The following is an 18,677-nucleotide window of genomic DNA, read 5'->3' as shown; positions in this document are numbered from 1 at the left end:
CGGAGAGAAATGATGATGATGGATGGGTGCGAAGCCGCAAGCGCGGGCTGGGGCCGGTGCAGGCGATCTGTTCTCTCTCTCGCGTGGGATATTGAATTCGTCGGAGGGCGAGGGCGGGTGGGGGTCCGGAGAGGGGCAGACCCTTGGTGACAGAGATATCATCGCGTCCTCCATCATGCCGTCGCCCTTCTTTCCACTTCCTCCTCCGACTCGTCTCCCATCCCCATATACCACCCCTCTTTCAGCCACCCCTCCCTCCGGTCCTCCTCTCGCCGCCCCCATCCGCTCTTATTTCTCCCTTCTCCCCGGGCCTCTTGTCTCACCCTTTCCCGTGCTACCTTCCACACGCCCACACGACGATCCGCTCGTAGAACCTCCGGACGTCCCCTTCTCACATGGCACTCAAAGCCATGCATTCGCCATCTAGTGGCGACAGCAACTCCCCGTCTCCCGAACTCGCATCTGACGGTCCCTCCGCAAACGCGTCTCCCATCTCCGCCGCCACCTCACTATACATCTCCCAGGCCTCGGATGAGGGCGAGTCCACCGGCAACCAGAGCTCGCGAGGCACGCCGACGCGCTTCATGTCTGATCTGACGCGCTCAAATTCGACTGGCAAGGGCGGATGCTGGTACGCCCTCCTCCTCTTACACTCTCTCCTTAGTACACACTCGCTCACGTACCTCGCTCCTCGTCTCCCTCCGTGGTCGGCAACCGCAGGACATGTCGGGTTCGACGCAAGGTATGTATCACGGCGCAGCCCGTCTCTTGGTGATGATACCATCATGCTCACCTTCTCCGCCTTCTCTTCCCTGCGCTTCGCCGCGCCCCCCAGAAATGCGACGAAGAGCGCGAGGGCGACTCCTGCAAGACGTGCGTCCGCCTCCGCATAAAGTGCCTCGGCTGGGGCCCCAAGAGGCCCGACTGGATGCGGGTGCGTCTATCACATCTCTAGGCCGCGCCACCGCGAACTGTGCTGATGCGATGCGCCCCTCTTCCCCCGCACCCCTGCCCGACGCCCGACGTTCCCGCTTACCGTGCACGCCGGACTCCGCGGGCCTGCTGAATAACAGGACAAGGAAAAGGTCGCCGCATACAAGGCGGACATCAAGGAGCAGCTCTCGCGCATGGGCCTCATCCGCGGGCAGCCGCGCCAGCCGTGGCACACCGGCCTCGCATCCGCGTCGCAGCCCCCGACGCCAGGCGTCGCCGGGCCCGGGCCCACGACGCCAGGCGTCGCCGGGCCCGGGCCCACGACGTCGTCGATGCGCCGCAGCATGAGCGCACGGGAGTACCGCCGCGAGGCGGGCTACATGCGCGGAGCCCCATATCACCTCAGTGGGCTGCCCGGCGCCGCATCCGGTAAGTCGCCCTCCCGTCCGTGCCGTGCCCCGTGTTCGCGAAGCCGCTCCTCAATTCCGCCTATCTTGAGCGAGGCTATCGCGCACGGTGCAGCGAATTCGAAAGCGGGCACCGCGGACGTAACCTTCTCGGTGTTTCATGGCCGCTGACTGGGGTTCTTGCAGGGCCCGACCGTCACCCACATAACCACCCCGCGGGCCCGTCATCGTCAGCCCGCGCGAGCCAGATGTCCCCCATGGTCACCTTCCTGCCCACCCCGACTAGCGCGTCCATGTCCGACCCCCTCTACGGCTTCGGCCAGTCAGCATCGTCGATATCGCTGCCAGGGGGCGACGACTCACACTACTTTATGCCCTCACAAGGCCTCAGTGTCTCAGTGCCGTCGACGCCACAGCCATCGATCCGCCAGGAGGAGTATATCGCGTACTATTTCAAGAAGGTCCGAGAACTGCAGTTTGTGTTCTGCGGCGATACGCTCGCAAACATCTTGTATCCTGTGAGTATTGACGTCCGCGACACTTCGACCGCGGCGCAAGCCGTCGAGCCTTCGTCATCGCGAGTTCCATCCTTCCCTTCTCTTTGCCACCTTCAAATTCGCACTCAGCGAAGGGGCGCGCCTTCCCCGGTGAACCGCGCGACCCGGCGCCGCAGATATCGATTTCGAATCTGTGCGCCCAATCGGCGCTTCGCGCGACATTGCTTCGCCCGGTGGGAACAATGCCGCCCCGCACACTTCTCGACGTTCCTCGCTTCTGCTTTCGAATGCAGACAAATTCGCTAACACGTCGCGCCCCCGCAGATCATCCAACAAGAACCGAACGGCGTCGTCGCGCTCACGCTGTGTGCGCTCGCGGCGCTCCACCACGCGCGGCTACGCATGGCGCAGGGCGCAGACCCAATCGCAGAGGATCCAGACCACGAGAACGCGCTGCCGCGACAGTTCTACGACCGTGCGCTGTACGGGCTCGTGCACGCCCCACAGACAAACGGCACCGGGCAGTATTCGGACTCGGATGCGATCGCAGCCGTGCTGCTCATCTCGTACGCCGTGCTCGGCGGCGGGACCATGGACTGGGCGACGCCGCTCGAGTACGCGTGCGAGTGGCTGGGCCAGACCGGGATCTACAACGAAGAGAACCCGAAATTGACGTTGTTGAACATGTCCGCCACCGCGCGTTTCGCCGCGAAGGGGATCATGGTACGTCTGCCGATCGCAGAATTTGACAAGACGCGGGAAGACTGACATGGGATTTGCGGACCTACCAGTATATTGATGTCTTGGCGAGCATCACGCTCAAGCAGCCACCACGCTTCCTGTCGCTGTACAAGCGGCTGTTCGGGGGTGGCGCCGGCTTCTGGGCGAACACCGCGAGCCCAGCGCAGAACGCCGAGCTGCGCATGGATGGGCTTACGGGGTGCCCCAACGACGCCCTGCTCGCCTTGGCCGAAATCTCCGCACTGGCGCACTGGAAGGCGTCAGAGCTGCAAAACGGAAGCTTGAGCGTGCGCGAGTTGATCCGACGGGGCGACATTATCGAGAAGGAGCTCCGGGAGCGTGCGACGGGCTTGCGCGCAGAAGAGGACGAGTATCAGAGCCAGGCAGCGGCACTAGCAGGCTTGGATATGTCGCCCGCAGGTCTTCCGATGGCGATGGGCCTTCCGCATGTCCAGCCAGGAATGTCGGGTGCATCGAGGTCGCCTAGAGCACAAGCAGACGCTTCCAAGCACATTATCGGAGAGATGTTCCGCGAGACAGCCGTCTTGTACCTGCACACTGTCCTCAGTGACTCCTCGCCAGGTATGCATGCTCACCTTCGCGCCTAATGCAAGCTGCTGACCATCCTCTCGCAGGTGTCCCAGAGATTATGAACGGCGTCGAGCAAATGATGAAGCTTTTGAACGAGCTGCGGCCGTCGCCGTACGATCGCGCGCTCGTGCTCCCTCTCTTCCTCGCCGGTTGCATGACAAACAATCAGATGATGCGCGAGGTGGTCAAGCATCGTTTCTTCATGCAAGATGCGACGATGGGCAACGTCCTCCTCGCGCAGACGGTGATGGAGCAGATCTGGCTCCATCGCGAAACCGTCAACCGGATGCAGCGTCCCGGCGACCGGTCGGCGGTCATGGGCGACTGGCGTGACGGCCTCCGCATGGAGTGGGCGAGCCTCCTCCTGATATGAGGCCACCTCCCCTCGTCCCCGCCACCAGACCATCACGACCGCCTTCGCCACCTAACGAGTCAACCGTTTCCACGACCTTCACGACTTAAAACGCACTTACCTTCAAGCGTCGCATATAATCGTCTACTATTTCTCTCCGGCTCCACATTCCTACCCTTTGCTCCTCCGTCTCCATATACCCCGGCGGGTATAGATCCCGTCCGGTCTCTGTTTCCGAAGTGTATTCCGTGTATCCCTGATTGCCCTATGTATTGCTCTTGATTAGCTGTGTCGTCTATGAATTAGGAAGTAACAAATACAACTTGCCTCGTGAACCCACAAGTATACGCTACCGTACGAGAAGCGATTGTGCAGAATGAAGGTCATTTGTCTGGGAGTGCAATGCAGAGAGTCAAGTGGCTTAGCAGGCTAAGTGGAGGCGGGAGTTGCGCGGTTTGGTCGTGTGCCTGGCAACCCTGCAGGCGATAGCGTACAAAGTCAAGGGGTGGCGAAGGCGCAAAACAGACAGACTACTCACCTCTGGGACTAAAAATCGCGCCCAGTGTGAGACACAGGTAGTCCGGCGCGACAGGGCAAGTATCGGCGCTGCGCGCGCGTCGCGGATCAAGGATAGGCTTGCCGTGATGGCACTGGAGCGGTCTCGGACATGGGTTGGTATCGAGTCGATAGAGCGCCCAAGCAGAGAGCGTTGCATAGAGGTTCGAGCAGCCCAGCCAGCAGCTGAAGCTCGAGGATCGACCGCAGGATGCTTCTAAGGAGGTTCTCTAGTGGATGGCCGGATGCGAGAATGGAGGGAACACAGCGATCAGAGAGGGCTTCGGCGCAGTGGCGGGCAGTAGAGATGATGCTGGGGGATGCACAGAATAGAGGAAGATCGTTAGCATCTGAAGATGCAAGGTGGTTGTATGCGGTCGTGCGAGGCGTCTGAGGTGTAGAGGAGAGCGCACAAGAGAGCGCACAGGTGGTGGCGGGAGGGCGCGCGGCTCTGGCAGACGACGGGGAGCAGGGCGAAGGACGAAAGCAGCGGGGGTATGGTCAGAGTGGTATATACCGATGGACCGGGGATTGTGGGACCAATCAGAACGCGTCCTTCCGCCGGCTATCGTGGGATGCCGTTAGCCGAGCGAAAGCAAGTCAATGCATCGCGCACCTCGTCGCCCTCCGTCCTCCGCTCATCGTCCTCCGCGTCCTGCTCGCGCTTCGCGCTGTCCTCCGTCTTGACCTGTGTTGGCTGCGCCTGGGGGCGTGAAGAGAGTGGACGGCGGGCGCGTGCTACTCCATTGACCCTTATACCGCGGCGCCCAAAGCATCGGCTGATCTGCTTAGCCTCGCCGCCCTGGTCCTGCGCGCCGCCCGCTCATCTGCCCAATCTCGTCCTTCTTCTGCTACGCGGCCATCGTCTCGCCCACACAATGCATCCAAGGACGGCCACGGCTCAGTTCGCCGATCATACTCTCTCCTATGCACATCATGTGTCGCTGCAACGACGGTCAGCCATCCATCTCGTTACACGTCCGAAGAGCGGCTTGCGCCTCCAAACACCTTCTGCGATCTCGGAAGGGCCTCATGGGAGCTGCGTCTCGTTGAGCGCGAACACTCGCGCCCACTTATGCTCAAGGTTACGCCCGCGCCCATTCGCGAAGTCGGATACGCAGTCCGGTATGATCTCCTTCAGGCATACAACGAACCCTTCGTCGCCCTAAGACCTCTCTCTTGTTCTCGTAGCAAGATCCATATGTCCTTATAATAATCCTATCATCTTAGAGGACTCGCGCCCGTCGGACATCGCTCAATGCTCGGTCACAACGCGGCCTCCTTGAGGAACGCGGTCGCATCGTAGTCGCCCGTATGACGTGCCGGCGCATCGCGCGCTCTACAAGATGCATATGGGCGGCAACCATATCACTCTGAGCGCTCTCTCGTGGTCCGCAGCACCCCTCCCGGCGCGCCCTGGACTTTGATCCAACGCGGAGGCGTCGTCCGCTCGCGCCCAACATTGTCAGCGGCATTCGTCAATCACTGCGTGAGACCCCCTAGCTCCACTACCTCTGACGAGGGGACTTCGTGTGCTCAGCGCACGAGAACTGACAGGAGTATCCGAAATCGTACACATATCACAAGTGCATCCTAGGCATCTTAACATGTGGTTTGCAGGTACTTCAGTGGGCAGTGGATGGGTATGCGATGTTTGACAATGTCATCTCGCATGATCAAACACTCACAGTTACAAACTGGAGGCCGGGCGGAGGCCTTCTAACAGGACTTTGAAACAGCTTTTAACAGGTGGGCTATGACCTGGTTATAAATCATCTCTAATAGTATAGAACACCTTTTCACAGTACAAAACGCCGTCGGGCCTAATGGACCCGGCGAACGTTCTCCACGGCCATCGGTGCGGACCGCTGAGTCGAATACAGAGGACCGAGCGCGTCCGAATTGTGTTGTGAGTGTACTTATCGTAAGCAGCAGCGCCGGCAGCCACATGTCCAATCATCATTACAGCCAGCCTTAGACACGCCGCGCGCACTGCTTGAGGGGCCTCCGTCGCAGGAAGATGAGGTTGTGGCTGCTGTGGTGCGCTCTCCGGATTTACTATGTAGTCGGTTGTAGCCCAGTCCTGGTGTCTGGGAGTGTTTCCCGAGAAGCCCTTCGCATGCTCCGCCCTCACAATCATTCACGATTATTCACCGCCTATTTGGGGTTCATGCCTACTTCACAGTTACTAGGCAGTTCAAAACAGGTGTGAACAATCGTTGGTCATGTAATACCCCATCACTCACTTAGACAGTATGGCGCTCAGCGTGCCGCTACGGCTCTGCTAGTTCCCACCATGGATCCCGAGGGCGATATAGCGGTCATTGACAAAGTTGCCTCGCTCGTCGGGATGAGGAGGGTGAATTTGTAGGGCATTGTCTACACACGCTTCGACGTTCCATACCCTCCCTTGGCAGCTGTGGCAGGCAGGCCGTATGGAACGTAGTGACCATCAACACCTCTGTCTCGCTTCCGCCTTCTCTTGCGGCCCCGCCCTGTCAACTCAAGGCACGCGGAGAAACGTCAAAGTTTACGCAACCCGGTAGTCTCAACTCCGTGAAGGATGCTCCTGGTACACTGTACTCTTACGGGTTACAGCTGACATCGGATGCACAGTTACTTAGCGCACGAGGGTCGATTGGGGCGCACACCCGGATCTTGGAGACAAGATGACCCGTCTTCAGTTGCACCTGCCTGGGTACGGCATGGCAAGAACCGTACTGCGCGGTGTCGCCGCAGCGCCCGATCGCGAGGTCGCCCAGTAAGTACTTACCCTTGTTTGAACATTGTTTGTTAATTTCAACTCGCCGCCAGAAGACCCTGAGTGCGGTACTTGTCCATTGCAATGCAAGAGTGCCTCGGTAACCCCCTCCGGGGTCCCTCTTCCTCTCGCTATGCTGCTTACAGGCACGCAAAGTTCGCCGTGCTGTGCTTCTCCTCGAGCACCTCCTGCGCATTTGTCTACTGTGGGAGCCCTATCTCCCTCCATGGCCAACTTACCCCCTTACGGCGCGTCCACTCAATGGCGCTGCGGGTTCGGTGGCACAGACGTCTGATGATCGTGCGTATTTCCGTACTACGAAAGGACCTGTCTGCGGGGATTATTAATTACGTATAGCTATAATCACCGCCCTCAGGGTCATCGTTCACGTTCGTATGCGTTGACTTGGGGTTCCGTGGCGCCGATGCGTGATGTAGGGCCCAGTGTGAGACAGGAATGCCATTACGCCGCTGAGCCACTTACGTTCCTTGCGTTTGAGGTACGATCTGACTTCGTGCTTCGGACGGTTGAAATGTGCCTAGTGATTACTATTGGTGCGAAGAAAGGGTTTCGATCTATTGACGGTGTACTAGCCGCTGTTAATACATTGTAGGACTTGGCGCTCTTAGGTTTGACGCTACATCGCTCGAATCAGTCTGCTAGGATCTCTTGGGAATCTTCCAGCTGCCGTTCGAAATGATTGGAGCCGCACGGTACGCCGCGGAACATGATTCTACTTACTCCGTATGGTCCCCGGGCAGACATGTGGACCATAACTGCCTTCTGTGAATGTGTTCATGAACAAGTTTAGCCCGAGGCACTGCTTCCCGAGTAGAATATTTGGACACGAGCATCGCCCGCCTACCCATGGACGCCCCAATCTTGCACCTAAGTTCCTCTGGTTGCGGTTTCGAGTCTGTCTACCCCATATAGCCCTGGCTTCTTGATCATCCCTTCACAGAATCTGCCGCAGCGAAACTTATATCACGCGAACTTGTTATACATCGCCCCGAGCCCCATATACAGGGAGGCGCCGCAGAACTATCATACAAACATCGACATCGAGCCGAACACACGGTACAAGTACACCCACGCAAAGCCCGCAGGTCCGCCCGAGACTCGACATCACGAGCAGGCGTGGTGTCCGAATAGAAGGAAGAACGAAAAAGGAAACGTGCAAAGAACAAGAAAACGAGAGCATGTCCGAGCATCATACGCATACTCATACCGCATACTTTTGTCCAGGTCCCGGGCGTCACCAGGCACGCCCGCACCATGAGTCGCAAGCCACATAGAACTCGGTCGCACCGCATAAGACCGTCCGAATCGAGCACTTCGCCTAAGAGGGGGGTCATGCGCGCTGCCTCGAGGGTACCTGCGTCTACACCGGGAGCTTGATGTGCATCGCGTCCTTCAGGGTCTGCCATCGTGACCGCTGGAGCTTCTCGGAGTCCGGGAAGATGAATTCCCACCTGTCGTGTTTATGTTATGTCAGTCAGGGTCAAGCCCACGGGTCACGACACCGCAACCCCAAACGCGACGCGACGCGAACGATCCAGGCTCGTGCGCGCAGGGACGTGAAAGAGAGGAAGAACGGAGACACGCACCGAATGACCATGTCCCCCATCCCGACCACACACCCATTCCTGCGCACAGGCATCCCCGCGCCGTATATCCGCGTCCCATCCGCCGCCTCGACGAGCGTGCGCGGGATCGGGATCGTGTACTCCTCCCCGTTGATCCCCCGCACGTACACCTCGTCTTCCTCCTCCGGCGGGTGCATGTACTCCATCCCATGCCCGGGCGCGTGCCCGAGTCCATGACGAATCTGGCTGAACGCCGCCCGTCCCAGCCGGTAGCGGCCCCCACCTCCGCCGTTCCCACCGCCGTGCCCGAGGTCGCTCTCCGCATCCCCATGCAGGCCTCCTGGAGGATACGTCGCGTGCGAGTGCGCGTCGACCCATGGGACGCGTACGGGAAGAACGAGGTCGTCGCCCTTGCGCACGAAGCGCGCGTGCGGGGCTTCTGCGACGACGAACACGATGTCCTGGAAAGTGCCGTCCGCGCGCTGGTTCCCGACGCGCGGGACGCGGATGCGCGTACCCGTCGTCCACCCTGGAGAGACGTGCACGTCGATCTGCACCGTCTGCCGCCGCGCACTCGTCTCGGAGGGTGGTGCGACTGGGGACTTTGTGGACGGAGGGGGCTGCTCGGCGTTGAGCGTGCGCGTGATGCGGTAGCGATGCACCGCGCCGAAGTAGAGGTCCTCCAGCGCGAGATGGAGTGGAAATATCCAGTCTTTCGTCGTCGCTGAGAAGGCGCGTGGCGAGCGCAGCGGTTTCAGCGGCGTCCCGAGGTCGATAAACTCGTAATCGTCCTCCCCCAGCGCGGCCTTCTTCTCCTTGTCCTTCGCACGGTCGTGCTTGAAATGAACGTGGGCGCGCCCATGCGTAGATGCGTGAGTAGACCTGCGGATCCCGATTAGCCGTCATGTGAGTACGATATCGTAGCGCGAGATGGGCTCGGATTGGATGCGCACCCCGCTTCAGAGGACGAGTCTGAATCCGAATCTCGATGGTGTCGATGCGATGGCTTCGGGTGGGCACGCGCGGCCTTGGGTGCGGTGTCGGCTCCGCGAGTGCTAGATCGAGCGGGCTTGCTATCAGACTTTGCGTGCGAAGCTTCATGTTTGTGCTTATGGTGCAAGTCTGTTTCCTTCGCAGTCGCTTCGGTCCCGCGGGAGGCCTTCGATGTGGACGAGGACGCGGTCGGCGCGGAACTCGCCCAGAATGGCCTGCGCGACGTAGATTCGGTGTCCTTGCTAGCGTCCTTGCTGGCCTTCTTGCTGGGTTTCTTGTGCTTGTTCCGTTTCCTGCACACCTCAGCCAGCGCTTTGTATGCCTCGTTCACCTAGCCGGAGGACGTTTCGAAACGGGAGCGCTTCCATCTTGCCAGCTCAGCGGGCGTACCTCGATGAACTTCTGGTTGGCCTCCTCTGGATCTGCATTGTGGCGATCAGGATGCCACAGGAGAGCCTGGTAACATTGTGAGCAGCGTTGTGGAGACGTGACCTATGGCAGAAACGGCTTACAAGCTTCTTGTACGCGCCCCTGACGGCGTCTTCATTGAGATCTTCGGACTTGAGACCTAATGTCTCAAGGTGCTTGTCCACGTCTGTCGTAGCTACGGGCATCGCTGGAGTATAGGCGAAGGCAGCGTGAACGGTGGTGGGCAGAGGATAAAAGGCCACAAAATGTGGGGGAAAAGAGACAGTGCCGGCAAGGGAAGGGGAGTCTCGATCCACCCCGCTCGGTTATATGGGATGAAGTAAAGGAAAACGAGGCGTAGCCCCTCAGAAGCCGCCGGATCTCCTCCTCAGGCCGGAACGCTGCAGATTACGAGTAGCCCTGGATAAAAGAAGAAATACGACCCTTCGCGGGGCAGCCTCGTGCCAGGCATGCGTGATGAGGCGCACTGTGCCTACGGCGGCGACGATGATCCCAGCAGAGCCGAGCATACAAAGCAGGCCAGCGGGCTGCATCTTGGTTCCGACTCTTCCGAGCTGATTTGGACTGTGCGTCACCGCGATTCGGATGGCCCTGGAAGCCACTCAGCGAATGGGGACGTCGCTAGGCGGGCAGGCGGTCTGCACGCTGTCGCTTGTGATGCGCCTGCTGGCGGGCATGCGCCCCGCTAAACGGTGCCGAGACTGTGAAGGGAGGTCAGCACGCCTCAGACGCTTGCAGGTTATGTCTAGCCTGTGAGATCCCGGGGCCAACGGCGAGTCCAGCCGTTCTGCGTCCTCCTTCAGGCCCGGGTTTACGAGCAGATGAAGCCCCTCTTGCGTTTGTCTCTTGTCGCTCCTCCTGGAGACGGTGCCCACGCATCGATATTGGAGTCGAGAGCTTGATAGACTTCGAGCTGCCGAGCATGATGCGAACATGATACGACTGTATGAACGGGCGATCCTGCGGTGGTCATCTGGAGGAGTAGATTGTCTCCGCTCAAGATGGCAGTCGTCCAGAACAGACGCCCATTTTACTAGCCGGGCGGCAGCTTCCGAAAGCCCCCGCCGGCCGAGTCCCGACGCCCGCTTTTGGTATGCTTCGTCGTTGGCGCGGCCGTCGCTCCGCCGTCGTCGCCGACGCTAGGCTCCTGCACGACTCTGTCGTTTGCTCTAGCTTCTGTCTGCTACAGGCAACTCAAGCCATAATAACTGTCACTTGCGGGGATTCTTCCGTCCGCTACCACCGCTGTGCACCGTGTCATTGGCGTTGTTCCTCACTGCAGACGTAAAATGAATTTTGCAGTCGTGTCGCGCGTTGATTGATGACAAACACAAGGCGGGAGAACATACGGTACGCACATTTCTGGCTTCCTTTACGCTCCTCTTCGTGGTGCTCAGCTGCATGTCGACCATTCTCGCCGCGCACAGCAAGACGGTGGCGGAGCTCGTCAGCGCACGGCTCCAAGGCCAGGGCCTATGCAGCCTGCCAGTGAAGACGTCGCGGGTCCCCGTAACACTCCATAAGGCGTGCAACTCGCGCGGAACAGGCTCTCTCGCTCTCTCGACTACCTTGCAGGCCTGCTCTTGCGTGTCTTCTGAGATAGCTCTCCAAGTCTGTCTACGAAAGGGTCCTGCCCATAACCAATGTAGCGTGAACGACGGCCTGCGCTTCCATGCTGTGCACGATTGGTATTTGACCTATGTGATGAAGTACTTACACGCACAGGACGCGATTCTTCTGGCGCGATACTGTCCCTTCATGCTTGTGTGAACTGCTGTAGCTAGTGTCTACGATCAACATCGGCGAGTGGTTCTCAGCTTCTTGTCCCCCGGCGCGAAAGGGCTTCGCCCTCTGTCAGCCCATACCCTCGCTTCGTCCACAACATCCTCAGAAGGTGCTTTCTGGACCTCCCTTGCTCAGCATGCCGCGAATGCACGGACGCCGTCGAGCATTGTATCCTTCGTGAGTAGTCTGTATTCCTCGTGCTAGGCCAGTGCCCTGATATCACTCTCCTACGGGTCACATAGGCATGAACGGGGATCGATAACTCGGGGGTCGTTCCAAGTCGTCGTTCAGCATCAGTAGGGTGCGCGGATGTCTGTCGTCAGCGCGAGAAATGAGTCTACGCCTTTCTTGAGACTCCGCATCTACGCAGCGTACGTCTGCTATCTAAAATATCGACGTCGCTCCGTGTGAGCGGGTATGCTCTTTCGTTAACATCCAACGCACTCGGACAAACAGGTCTCAATGGTGGAATTGGGCTAGATGACTTTTGAGGCCTGCACCATGCGTGTAGCCCTGGATGTTTTCATGAGGGGTCTTTCTGCATGCCGTCTAGCACAGTGAGCGCTCCATCACCTCAATCCTAGTCGTTGCACTGTCCAAATGTGAAAGCAGGCGTCCTTGATGAAGGAGATCGCGGTAACTTGCGGCGTGCAACGGACTTCCTCGTGCACAAAGACACGACACAGCCTCCGTTGCGATTTCATTGTCGTCGCAGCGATCGATCGGTATGTGCGCATCCTCGGCTTCTCTAACCTTCACCTAGCAACCCCTCGTGCAGGATCTCGCGCCAAACAGTCATGAACATGCACATGGACCTATTGACTCGTGTTGGAGCGGATCAATGTGCTACGTTGGAAGGCGAACGCTGTTTGGTGAGCGTACGCACATTGGGCCAACGTTGGGCGTCGAGGACGATGCACGAGATTGTTAAGATTTCTAGAGGTCCTTGGCCAACCTGAGACTCAGTACTCAGACGGCAGACCAAGTGAGTCTAGGTGATTGCGAAATTCGCCGTGCGATCTCCGGCCGCGGGCTGCCCATTGAAGCATGTTTTCTCACGTTCACTGTGTACTTCAAACGACGTTATAACACGTTCAGTGAGGTTGCATACGGGAAGGGCATACACATACATGGCGACGTTGGGTCGATTTCTGCTCTGTAAGTGTTCTGGCCTAGCGATCCCGTCATCAAAGCATCAACAAGCGCTCATCACTAAGCACCCAGATATGCTTTGACGCTGACTCAGTCCACAACGCCCAACCTGCCGCGTGGTATCCCATCTCAGTAAGGAACCACCTGCGCGTGGATGACATTCTCGATGGCAGAGCGGCGAGCGCGTACAGCAGGCGCTTGATGGCGGTTTGCTACCGGCGCGATGTGTCAACCTTCAGGTCCAGAAAGTTCAGCTCGACGTTCGGCTCGGTAAGACAGATGGCTGACGACAGACCAACGTTCGAGCTTGCTAGGAGAGCAGCGAAGCTCAAAGTTCTGCTATGTAGACGATAAGTATAAAAGAGGTACACGACCCGTCGTAGTACTAGATCCTCATTCCGCATCCACCAAACCTGCATCCAACCTTACACCTACACACCCACTCAGCACATCCCACTCGCAATGTCTTCCTCAAAGACCACCATCTTCATCACTGGTGCCACCGGTACGCTCACATGCGCGCATGAGACCGGAGGCCTTCGAGCTCACGAGTTATATCTTCGACATATAGGCTACATCGGCGGCTCCGTCCTAGAGCGTCTCCTTAAGCACCCCAAGGCAGCGACATTCGAGATCACTACGATAGTGCGCTCCGCAGAGAAGGCCAAGATCCTCAAAGAGAAATTCGGCGTTGACGCAGCAGTTGGGTCCCATGCCGACACCAATAAGCTCACTGCGCTTTCCGAGAAGGCCGACGTCGTCTTCTCCTGCGTGCGTACCAATAGCAGCTTGAATCCAACCTAGCACGCTGACAGACCTGTTTACTTAGGCCGATTCCGATGACCTCTCTGCCATGAACGCTATCTTCAAGGGCCTCAAAGCAAGATTTGAGAAGACTGGTGTCAAGTCAATCCTCATCCACACGGTGAGCATTCTGCGCTACTTGGCATGCTTAAGAACTTGCTACTGACACGTCAAATATAGTCTGGAACAGGTCTGATCACGGACGAGGCGAAGGGCTTGTACGCGACTGATAAAATCTGGCACGACTCGCGCCCGGAGGAGATTGAGTCCCTCCCGGACACTACTTTCCACCGCAACGTCGACCTCCCAATCGTCAACGCCGACAAAGAGGGTGTGTACTCTCGTCGCTTCTCACGAAATTATCTGGCGCTGACCCAATCTGTAGGCTGGCTTCTTGGCTACATTGTGCTGCCTTCCACCATTTACGGCCTTGCCTCTGGTCAACTCGTCGACGCGGGAGTGATGAACCGGCGTTCAGCTCAGATCCCTCTCCTGATCAAACTTGCCATCGCACGCGGTCAGGGCGGCATGGTCGGGCAAGGGAAGTCAATCTGGAACAGCGTTCACATCGACGACAGTGAGCACGCCTCCTACATCGCTATATACCGGCGTGCTAACTCGACTTCACAGTGGCGGACTTCTACCTCATCCTCTTCAACGCGGCACTCGAGAAGCGGGAGGACATCCCACACGGCCGCGAGGGCTTTTACTACTCCGAAAACGGCGAGCACACCTGGTATGACCTCTGCAAGATAATCACGAAGGAGCTGCACGCGAAGGGCGCCAGCAAGACCGACGAGCCGACCACGTTTACGGACGAGGAGCTGATCAAGGCGATCGGCAACCTGGTGAGTACCTCCCGTGTCTACGCTCGGAGGCAATTGTGCTCACTGTCTGTCGATAACGCAGGCTGGGGCGAACCTCGCGCTTGGGTCGAATGCGCGGGCGCGCGGAGAGCAGGCTCGGGCATTGGGGTGGAAGCCCAAGTACACGACTGAGGATCTGTTCGCGAGCATCAAGCCTGAAGTAGAGGTGGCGCTCACGGCATAATCTATGGCCCCGGCATGACAGTTGGATACCATTATGATACACCTGTACAATAGTAATTAGTGACTCGGCGGCCGTAGACGACCTCCTGACCTTGACCAAAGTCGTTGATCATCATGTGTGCGATATGAGGCCTCTACCTGTGTCCTCTTGCACAGGTTGTTCTGGCTCGCTTTCAAGACCCATTCTAGAGACGCTGCGAATTCTTCAAGGCGGGTCGAATGGTTGTTGGTAAATGTGCTTCATGCACGGTACTTGGCTGGTATCTGGCGACGTAAGTGTATAGGCCTATGTAGCTTGTAGCCACCTCTATCTGTAAGTACAGATGGTCTAGCGGTAAAGACGCACGGCCTTCCTCTTCCTCCTTCCTCGTTCGGCTCCCGCTCCCGCAAAATTTTTGCTCCTCCCTGCTCTCCCGAAATGCAGCGCGACTGGACTGACGCCAAACGGGACGAGTGGATCGGCCGCCGCCTCGCCCGGCGCAAACGCGTCGCGAAACCCGGCTCGGATCCAGAACACCCCAGGGAGCGCAGCTTGGAGGCAGAAAGGGTGGAGGTCGAAAGCAATGTTTTTAGCGTGATTACTGAGACGCTAGCTTGGGAGGTATGTCGTATTGTTTCTGTTCATGTCCATGAGGAGAAGACTTGACATACTCTCTGGGAACGTCGTTCTATGCAGCTGCAAAAATACCCCACCTCGCCGTACCCTGCACCATTTTCCGGGAAGCTCTTTCTGCCGCTGCGCTACCAAGGGGACGATTATGCACGCACGGTACGTCTGTCACAATATTTATATTCCCTGAACGCACCCTAACGCGCGAATGGCCGCGCAGCTCAAGTACAAACAGGGCGAGGACCTGAACGTGCTCGTATACCGCTTCTACGACGCGCCGCCCGACCCCGGGTTCGCGGGCCCCAACTACGTGACGCCAGACAACACATATCCCAAACGGTGCGTACACATCCAACCTACTTACCACTCGCGGCTGCTGAGAGCCATGCCTCCCACCTCCCCTAGAAACGAGTACCTGGGCCCTGCGCCGCACGTCACGGGCTACCGCTTCGACGCGGCCGCGCGCACGGCGCGCATCGAGTGGTGGGACCCGTACGTGCGCACGCTCTGGGTCGGGCGCGGGACGTGGGGCGTCGAGCTGTACTTTGACGAGGTCGTGCGCGGGTGGGTCTCGCGCCCGCGCGGGGACTTCGACGCGGGAGTGGACCTCGAGCGGTACATGGGCCCGTAGTCTTTGTTTGAGGGCGATTTGGGGCGGGAGCCTTGAGGTTGAGAAGGTAGTGCGAGAGGGAAGAAAAAGTCCGATCCATCAGGGGTCCCATTATATATCCGTGGTGGTATCGTAGAGTACAAACCGAAGAAGAGACAACATCCAGTACACGTCCGAGTCTAGGTCCAGGTATAGGCTGGTATAAGGGTTAGGAATAAGTGGGGTATTCGTCGCAGGGTTTCGCCAAGGGTCCAGAGTCCAAGGGGGGGGGGGGAGAGTACAAGGAGTGGGGGGTAGGGTGTGGGCTGAGGGAGGGGGTGTCGAGGTAGAACGGCCTACCAGTCGACCGTCGTGCTTGCGGGAAGCTGTGTGATGTCTGGCTCGTCTTTGAAGTGCCATCTGACTAAACGGTCAAACGGAATAAGCACATAGACGACGAACAAGTGGGCGGAAGGGAAGATACGTACACAACATATTCTCGCCAGCATCATACGCGTACCCAAAGTAGTTCTCCTTGTGGAAGCACTTGTCCGGCCAACGCATGTCGGCAGAGTACGCCTCGTCGATCTCCTCCTCGCCCTCGTCCTCCTCGTCTTCTGACCCGAGGTCGTAGTAGCCCCGCTCGTCATCCTCGTCCCCCACCACGTCGCCATTGGCATCGTGTATGAGGATCGACCGCCGCGGGTTCGGCTGTGGCCCGGCCGCCTTGTACGCCTTGTGGTCTTTCGCGACGCTCGCCCACGTCGCCCACGCCGGGATGCGCGCCCTCCGATAGCCCGCGCGCTCCCCCATGCGGTTGACGTGCGGGCATGCCGTCGCGACGAATAGCGACGCGTGCGCGGCGTCCCATGCCATGGCGCTGACTGCGTTGTTTCCCGTCGACAGCTCGTACACGCACTCCTGCTCGTGGATATCCCACATCTTGATCTGCTGCGTGCGGTCGCCGCCAGTGAACAAGGCTGCATCGAGCATTTTGGGTCAGCATGAAGTGAAGACATGGTGACCTATGCGGGCTCACTCGGTATGCCGTCGGGATGAACGAAGACGACGTCTGCGCACCCTTCGCGCTGAATCCCGGTTTCGATCGTGAGCACAGGAAGGGGCCTCCGCACGTCGAACATCCTCGCGTATCCGTCGCCGGCAGCCGTCACGAAGAGGTTGGGGTCGTCAGGGCTGGTCGTAATGCGCACAACATCGCCCCCGTGGCCTAGATAGCGAGCTGCTTGTCGTCCGCCGTGCTCTAGATCGAGGGAGACGCACGAATAGCCACCAGACCGTGCCGCGCGCTCGCCGCATAGAAGCCTCCCTGATGGCGCGTGCAAATGCCAGGTCGCAGGCGCATAAGCTGAGTCATCTGCAAATGCGACGATGGAGTGCAGCTTGCTCTCCTGAGAGATCTTCACTGCAGGGAGGCGCGCCTCACGCCAGTTGTCGTTGTCCAAGGTATCGTCGGCACGAAGTGTCCCGGTGTCCTCATGGTCGCCTTCCGGGATAGACAGATTCCAGATAGCGGCCTGTCCTTTGCCCGCTCGGGCGACGCGTCCATTCGGGAGAACAGCGATGGGTCCGTCGAAGACGCCCTCTGAGTGCAGGGTGTGTATGTTTGGCAGGCGTTTGGGCACCTTCCCATCCTCTCCCGGACTGAAAGAGAAGGACTTGATCTGATCATCATCTGCGAGAAAGGCGAGGTTGAGGTCCTCGTCCGTCGCAACGAAGCGCGGAACACCGGCAAGACCAGGATTCATACTGACGCCATCGAGTGCGTTGTCCAGCTGAGAGCCAAGTAGATAGTACTGCAAAGCTGGTTCACGGCCTTTCCATCCAGAACCACTCGCGAGAGCGAGTATAGACCCGCCAGAGGAGACGGACATGTCGTATGTGGCGGGTATGAGGTCGGTGGTGAGCTGCGCACGTGCATCCGCGACACGCCGCGCGAGCGGCGATGCTGATGTAGCCGTCGGCACAATTCCAGGACGGAAGCGCGAGAGGCGGGTAGTCAAAGGATGGGGCCGAGGGGACCTGGTCCACGGACGGATTTGCGCGAAGGCGGGAAGCTGGGGTGCGGCTGAGAGCATGGCTCGTTAGCTATATGTATATATGGCCAGGGGAGGCTGAACACAAGCTTAAGGATGTGCCCGCACACAAAGATTTCGACCGCTACTCACGGCTGCCTGGCTTGAGAGTCTTGGTGTACAAGCGCATGATTTCGTCCACAATGTCCGATCCTACCAAGAGATATAAGAGAAGCTTCACGGAATAGACGTGTGCTACTCACCCGCGTTCTCCATAATGTCATCAATCCATGGCTCATCACAGTCGTCTGAATGCGCGAATGTATTCAGTGATTGGATGTCGGCTTCATCGCTATGGGCGTATTTGAGGCAGGTCTCTAGCAATGCATGCGCCTCCTCGACCACCACATTGAGCTCAGATGAAGCTTCATGCTCCGCTTCTCGTACAACAGCGCATATATCTTGGAGTATCCTTTGGAAGCGGCTGGTCTTGAGCTTCCGGTCAGGCTCTTGGAAAGCGGTAGACTTGAAGGCGTCGAAGCGCGCGGCCAAGCAGTTCAGACGGTCCAGCCATGGCACTTGGCCGCCCATGACGAGACGCAGTGCGGGGTAAGCAGACGAGGAGATGGGGGGAAGTGAAGAAGAGAGGGCGGCGGGTGGCAGATATGTCCGATGGAAGTAGACCATGGGCGCTTACATCATGTTAGTTTCCAGGGCAGATCCAGGGCGCAAGGGGCTAGATCGCATCGTCTAGTCGCAGCTCGTGGTGATCTCAACGACCCGCCAAGAGGGAGCAGATGGCCACTTCCA

General features: G+C 58.6%; 5 protein-coding genes across 5 annotated transcripts; 3 read left to right on the top strand and 2 right to left on the bottom strand.

Moving 5' to 3' along the window:
- Positions 1–410: 410 nt before the first annotated feature.
- Positions 411–3,542, top strand: TRAVEDRAFT_125130 (uncharacterized protein; the record flags this gene model as incomplete). Its single annotated transcript, XM_008041324.1, has 8 exons — positions 411–631; positions 721–742; positions 836–934; positions 1,074–1,261; positions 1,468–1,858; positions 2,162–2,560; positions 2,629–3,160; positions 3,214–3,542. 8 exons carry the CDS (start codon positions 411–413, stop codon positions 3,540–3,542), a joined length of 2,181 nt encoding a protein of 726 aa, XP_008039515.1.
- Positions 3,543–8,131: 4,589 nt separating this feature from the next.
- Positions 8,132–10,428, bottom strand: TRAVEDRAFT_65175 (DnaJ-domain-containing protein). The gene is made up of 5 exons (XM_008041323.1): positions 9,929–10,428; positions 9,807–9,872; positions 9,377–9,747; positions 8,445–9,305; positions 8,132–8,309 (listed from the first exon to the last, which is right to left on the bottom strand). The coding sequence occupies exons 1-5, from the start codon at positions 10,028–10,030 to the stop codon at positions 8,219–8,221; spliced, it is 1,491 nt and encodes a 496-aa protein (XP_008039514.1). The 5' UTR covers positions 10,031–10,428; the 3' UTR covers positions 8,132–8,218.
- Positions 10,429–13,244: 2,816 nt separating this feature from the next.
- Positions 13,245–14,636, top strand: TRAVEDRAFT_168924 (NAD-P-binding protein; the record flags this gene model as incomplete). The annotated part of the gene is made up of 7 exons (XM_008041322.1): positions 13,245–13,287; positions 13,354–13,553; positions 13,612–13,707; positions 13,767–13,917; positions 13,972–14,163; positions 14,217–14,434; positions 14,496–14,636. 7 exons carry the CDS (start codon positions 13,245–13,247, stop codon positions 14,634–14,636), a joined length of 1,041 nt encoding a protein of 346 aa, XP_008039513.1.
- A 417-nt stretch (positions 14,637–15,053) lies between these two features.
- TRAVEDRAFT_125185 (uncharacterized protein) lies at positions 15,054–15,876 on the top strand (the record flags this gene model as incomplete). Its single annotated transcript, XM_008041321.1, has 4 exons — positions 15,054–15,236; positions 15,312–15,404; positions 15,466–15,584; positions 15,651–15,876. The coding sequence occupies 4 exons, from the start codon at positions 15,054–15,056 to the stop codon at positions 15,874–15,876; spliced, it is 621 nt and encodes a 206-aa protein (XP_008039512.1).
- A 314-nt stretch (positions 15,877–16,190) lies between these two features.
- On the bottom strand, positions 16,191–17,930 carry TRAVEDRAFT_168921 (uncharacterized protein; the record flags this gene model as incomplete). The annotated part of the gene is made up of 4 exons (XM_008041320.1): positions 16,191–16,258; positions 16,323–16,476; positions 16,588–16,814; positions 16,874–17,930. 4 exons carry the CDS (start codon positions 17,928–17,930, stop codon positions 16,191–16,193), a joined length of 1,506 nt encoding a protein of 501 aa, XP_008039511.1.
- Between the last annotated feature and the right edge of the window lie 747 nt (positions 17,931–18,677).

Source organism: Trametes versicolor, assembly GCF_000271585.1.
Source record: "Trametes versicolor FP-101664 SS1 unplaced genomic scaffold TRAVEscaffold_7, whole genome shotgun sequence".
Lineage (NCBI taxonomy): Eukaryota > Fungi > Basidiomycota > Agaricomycetes > Polyporales > Polyporaceae > Trametes > Trametes versicolor.
This window is presented reverse-complemented; position numbering and strand designations above follow the sequence as displayed.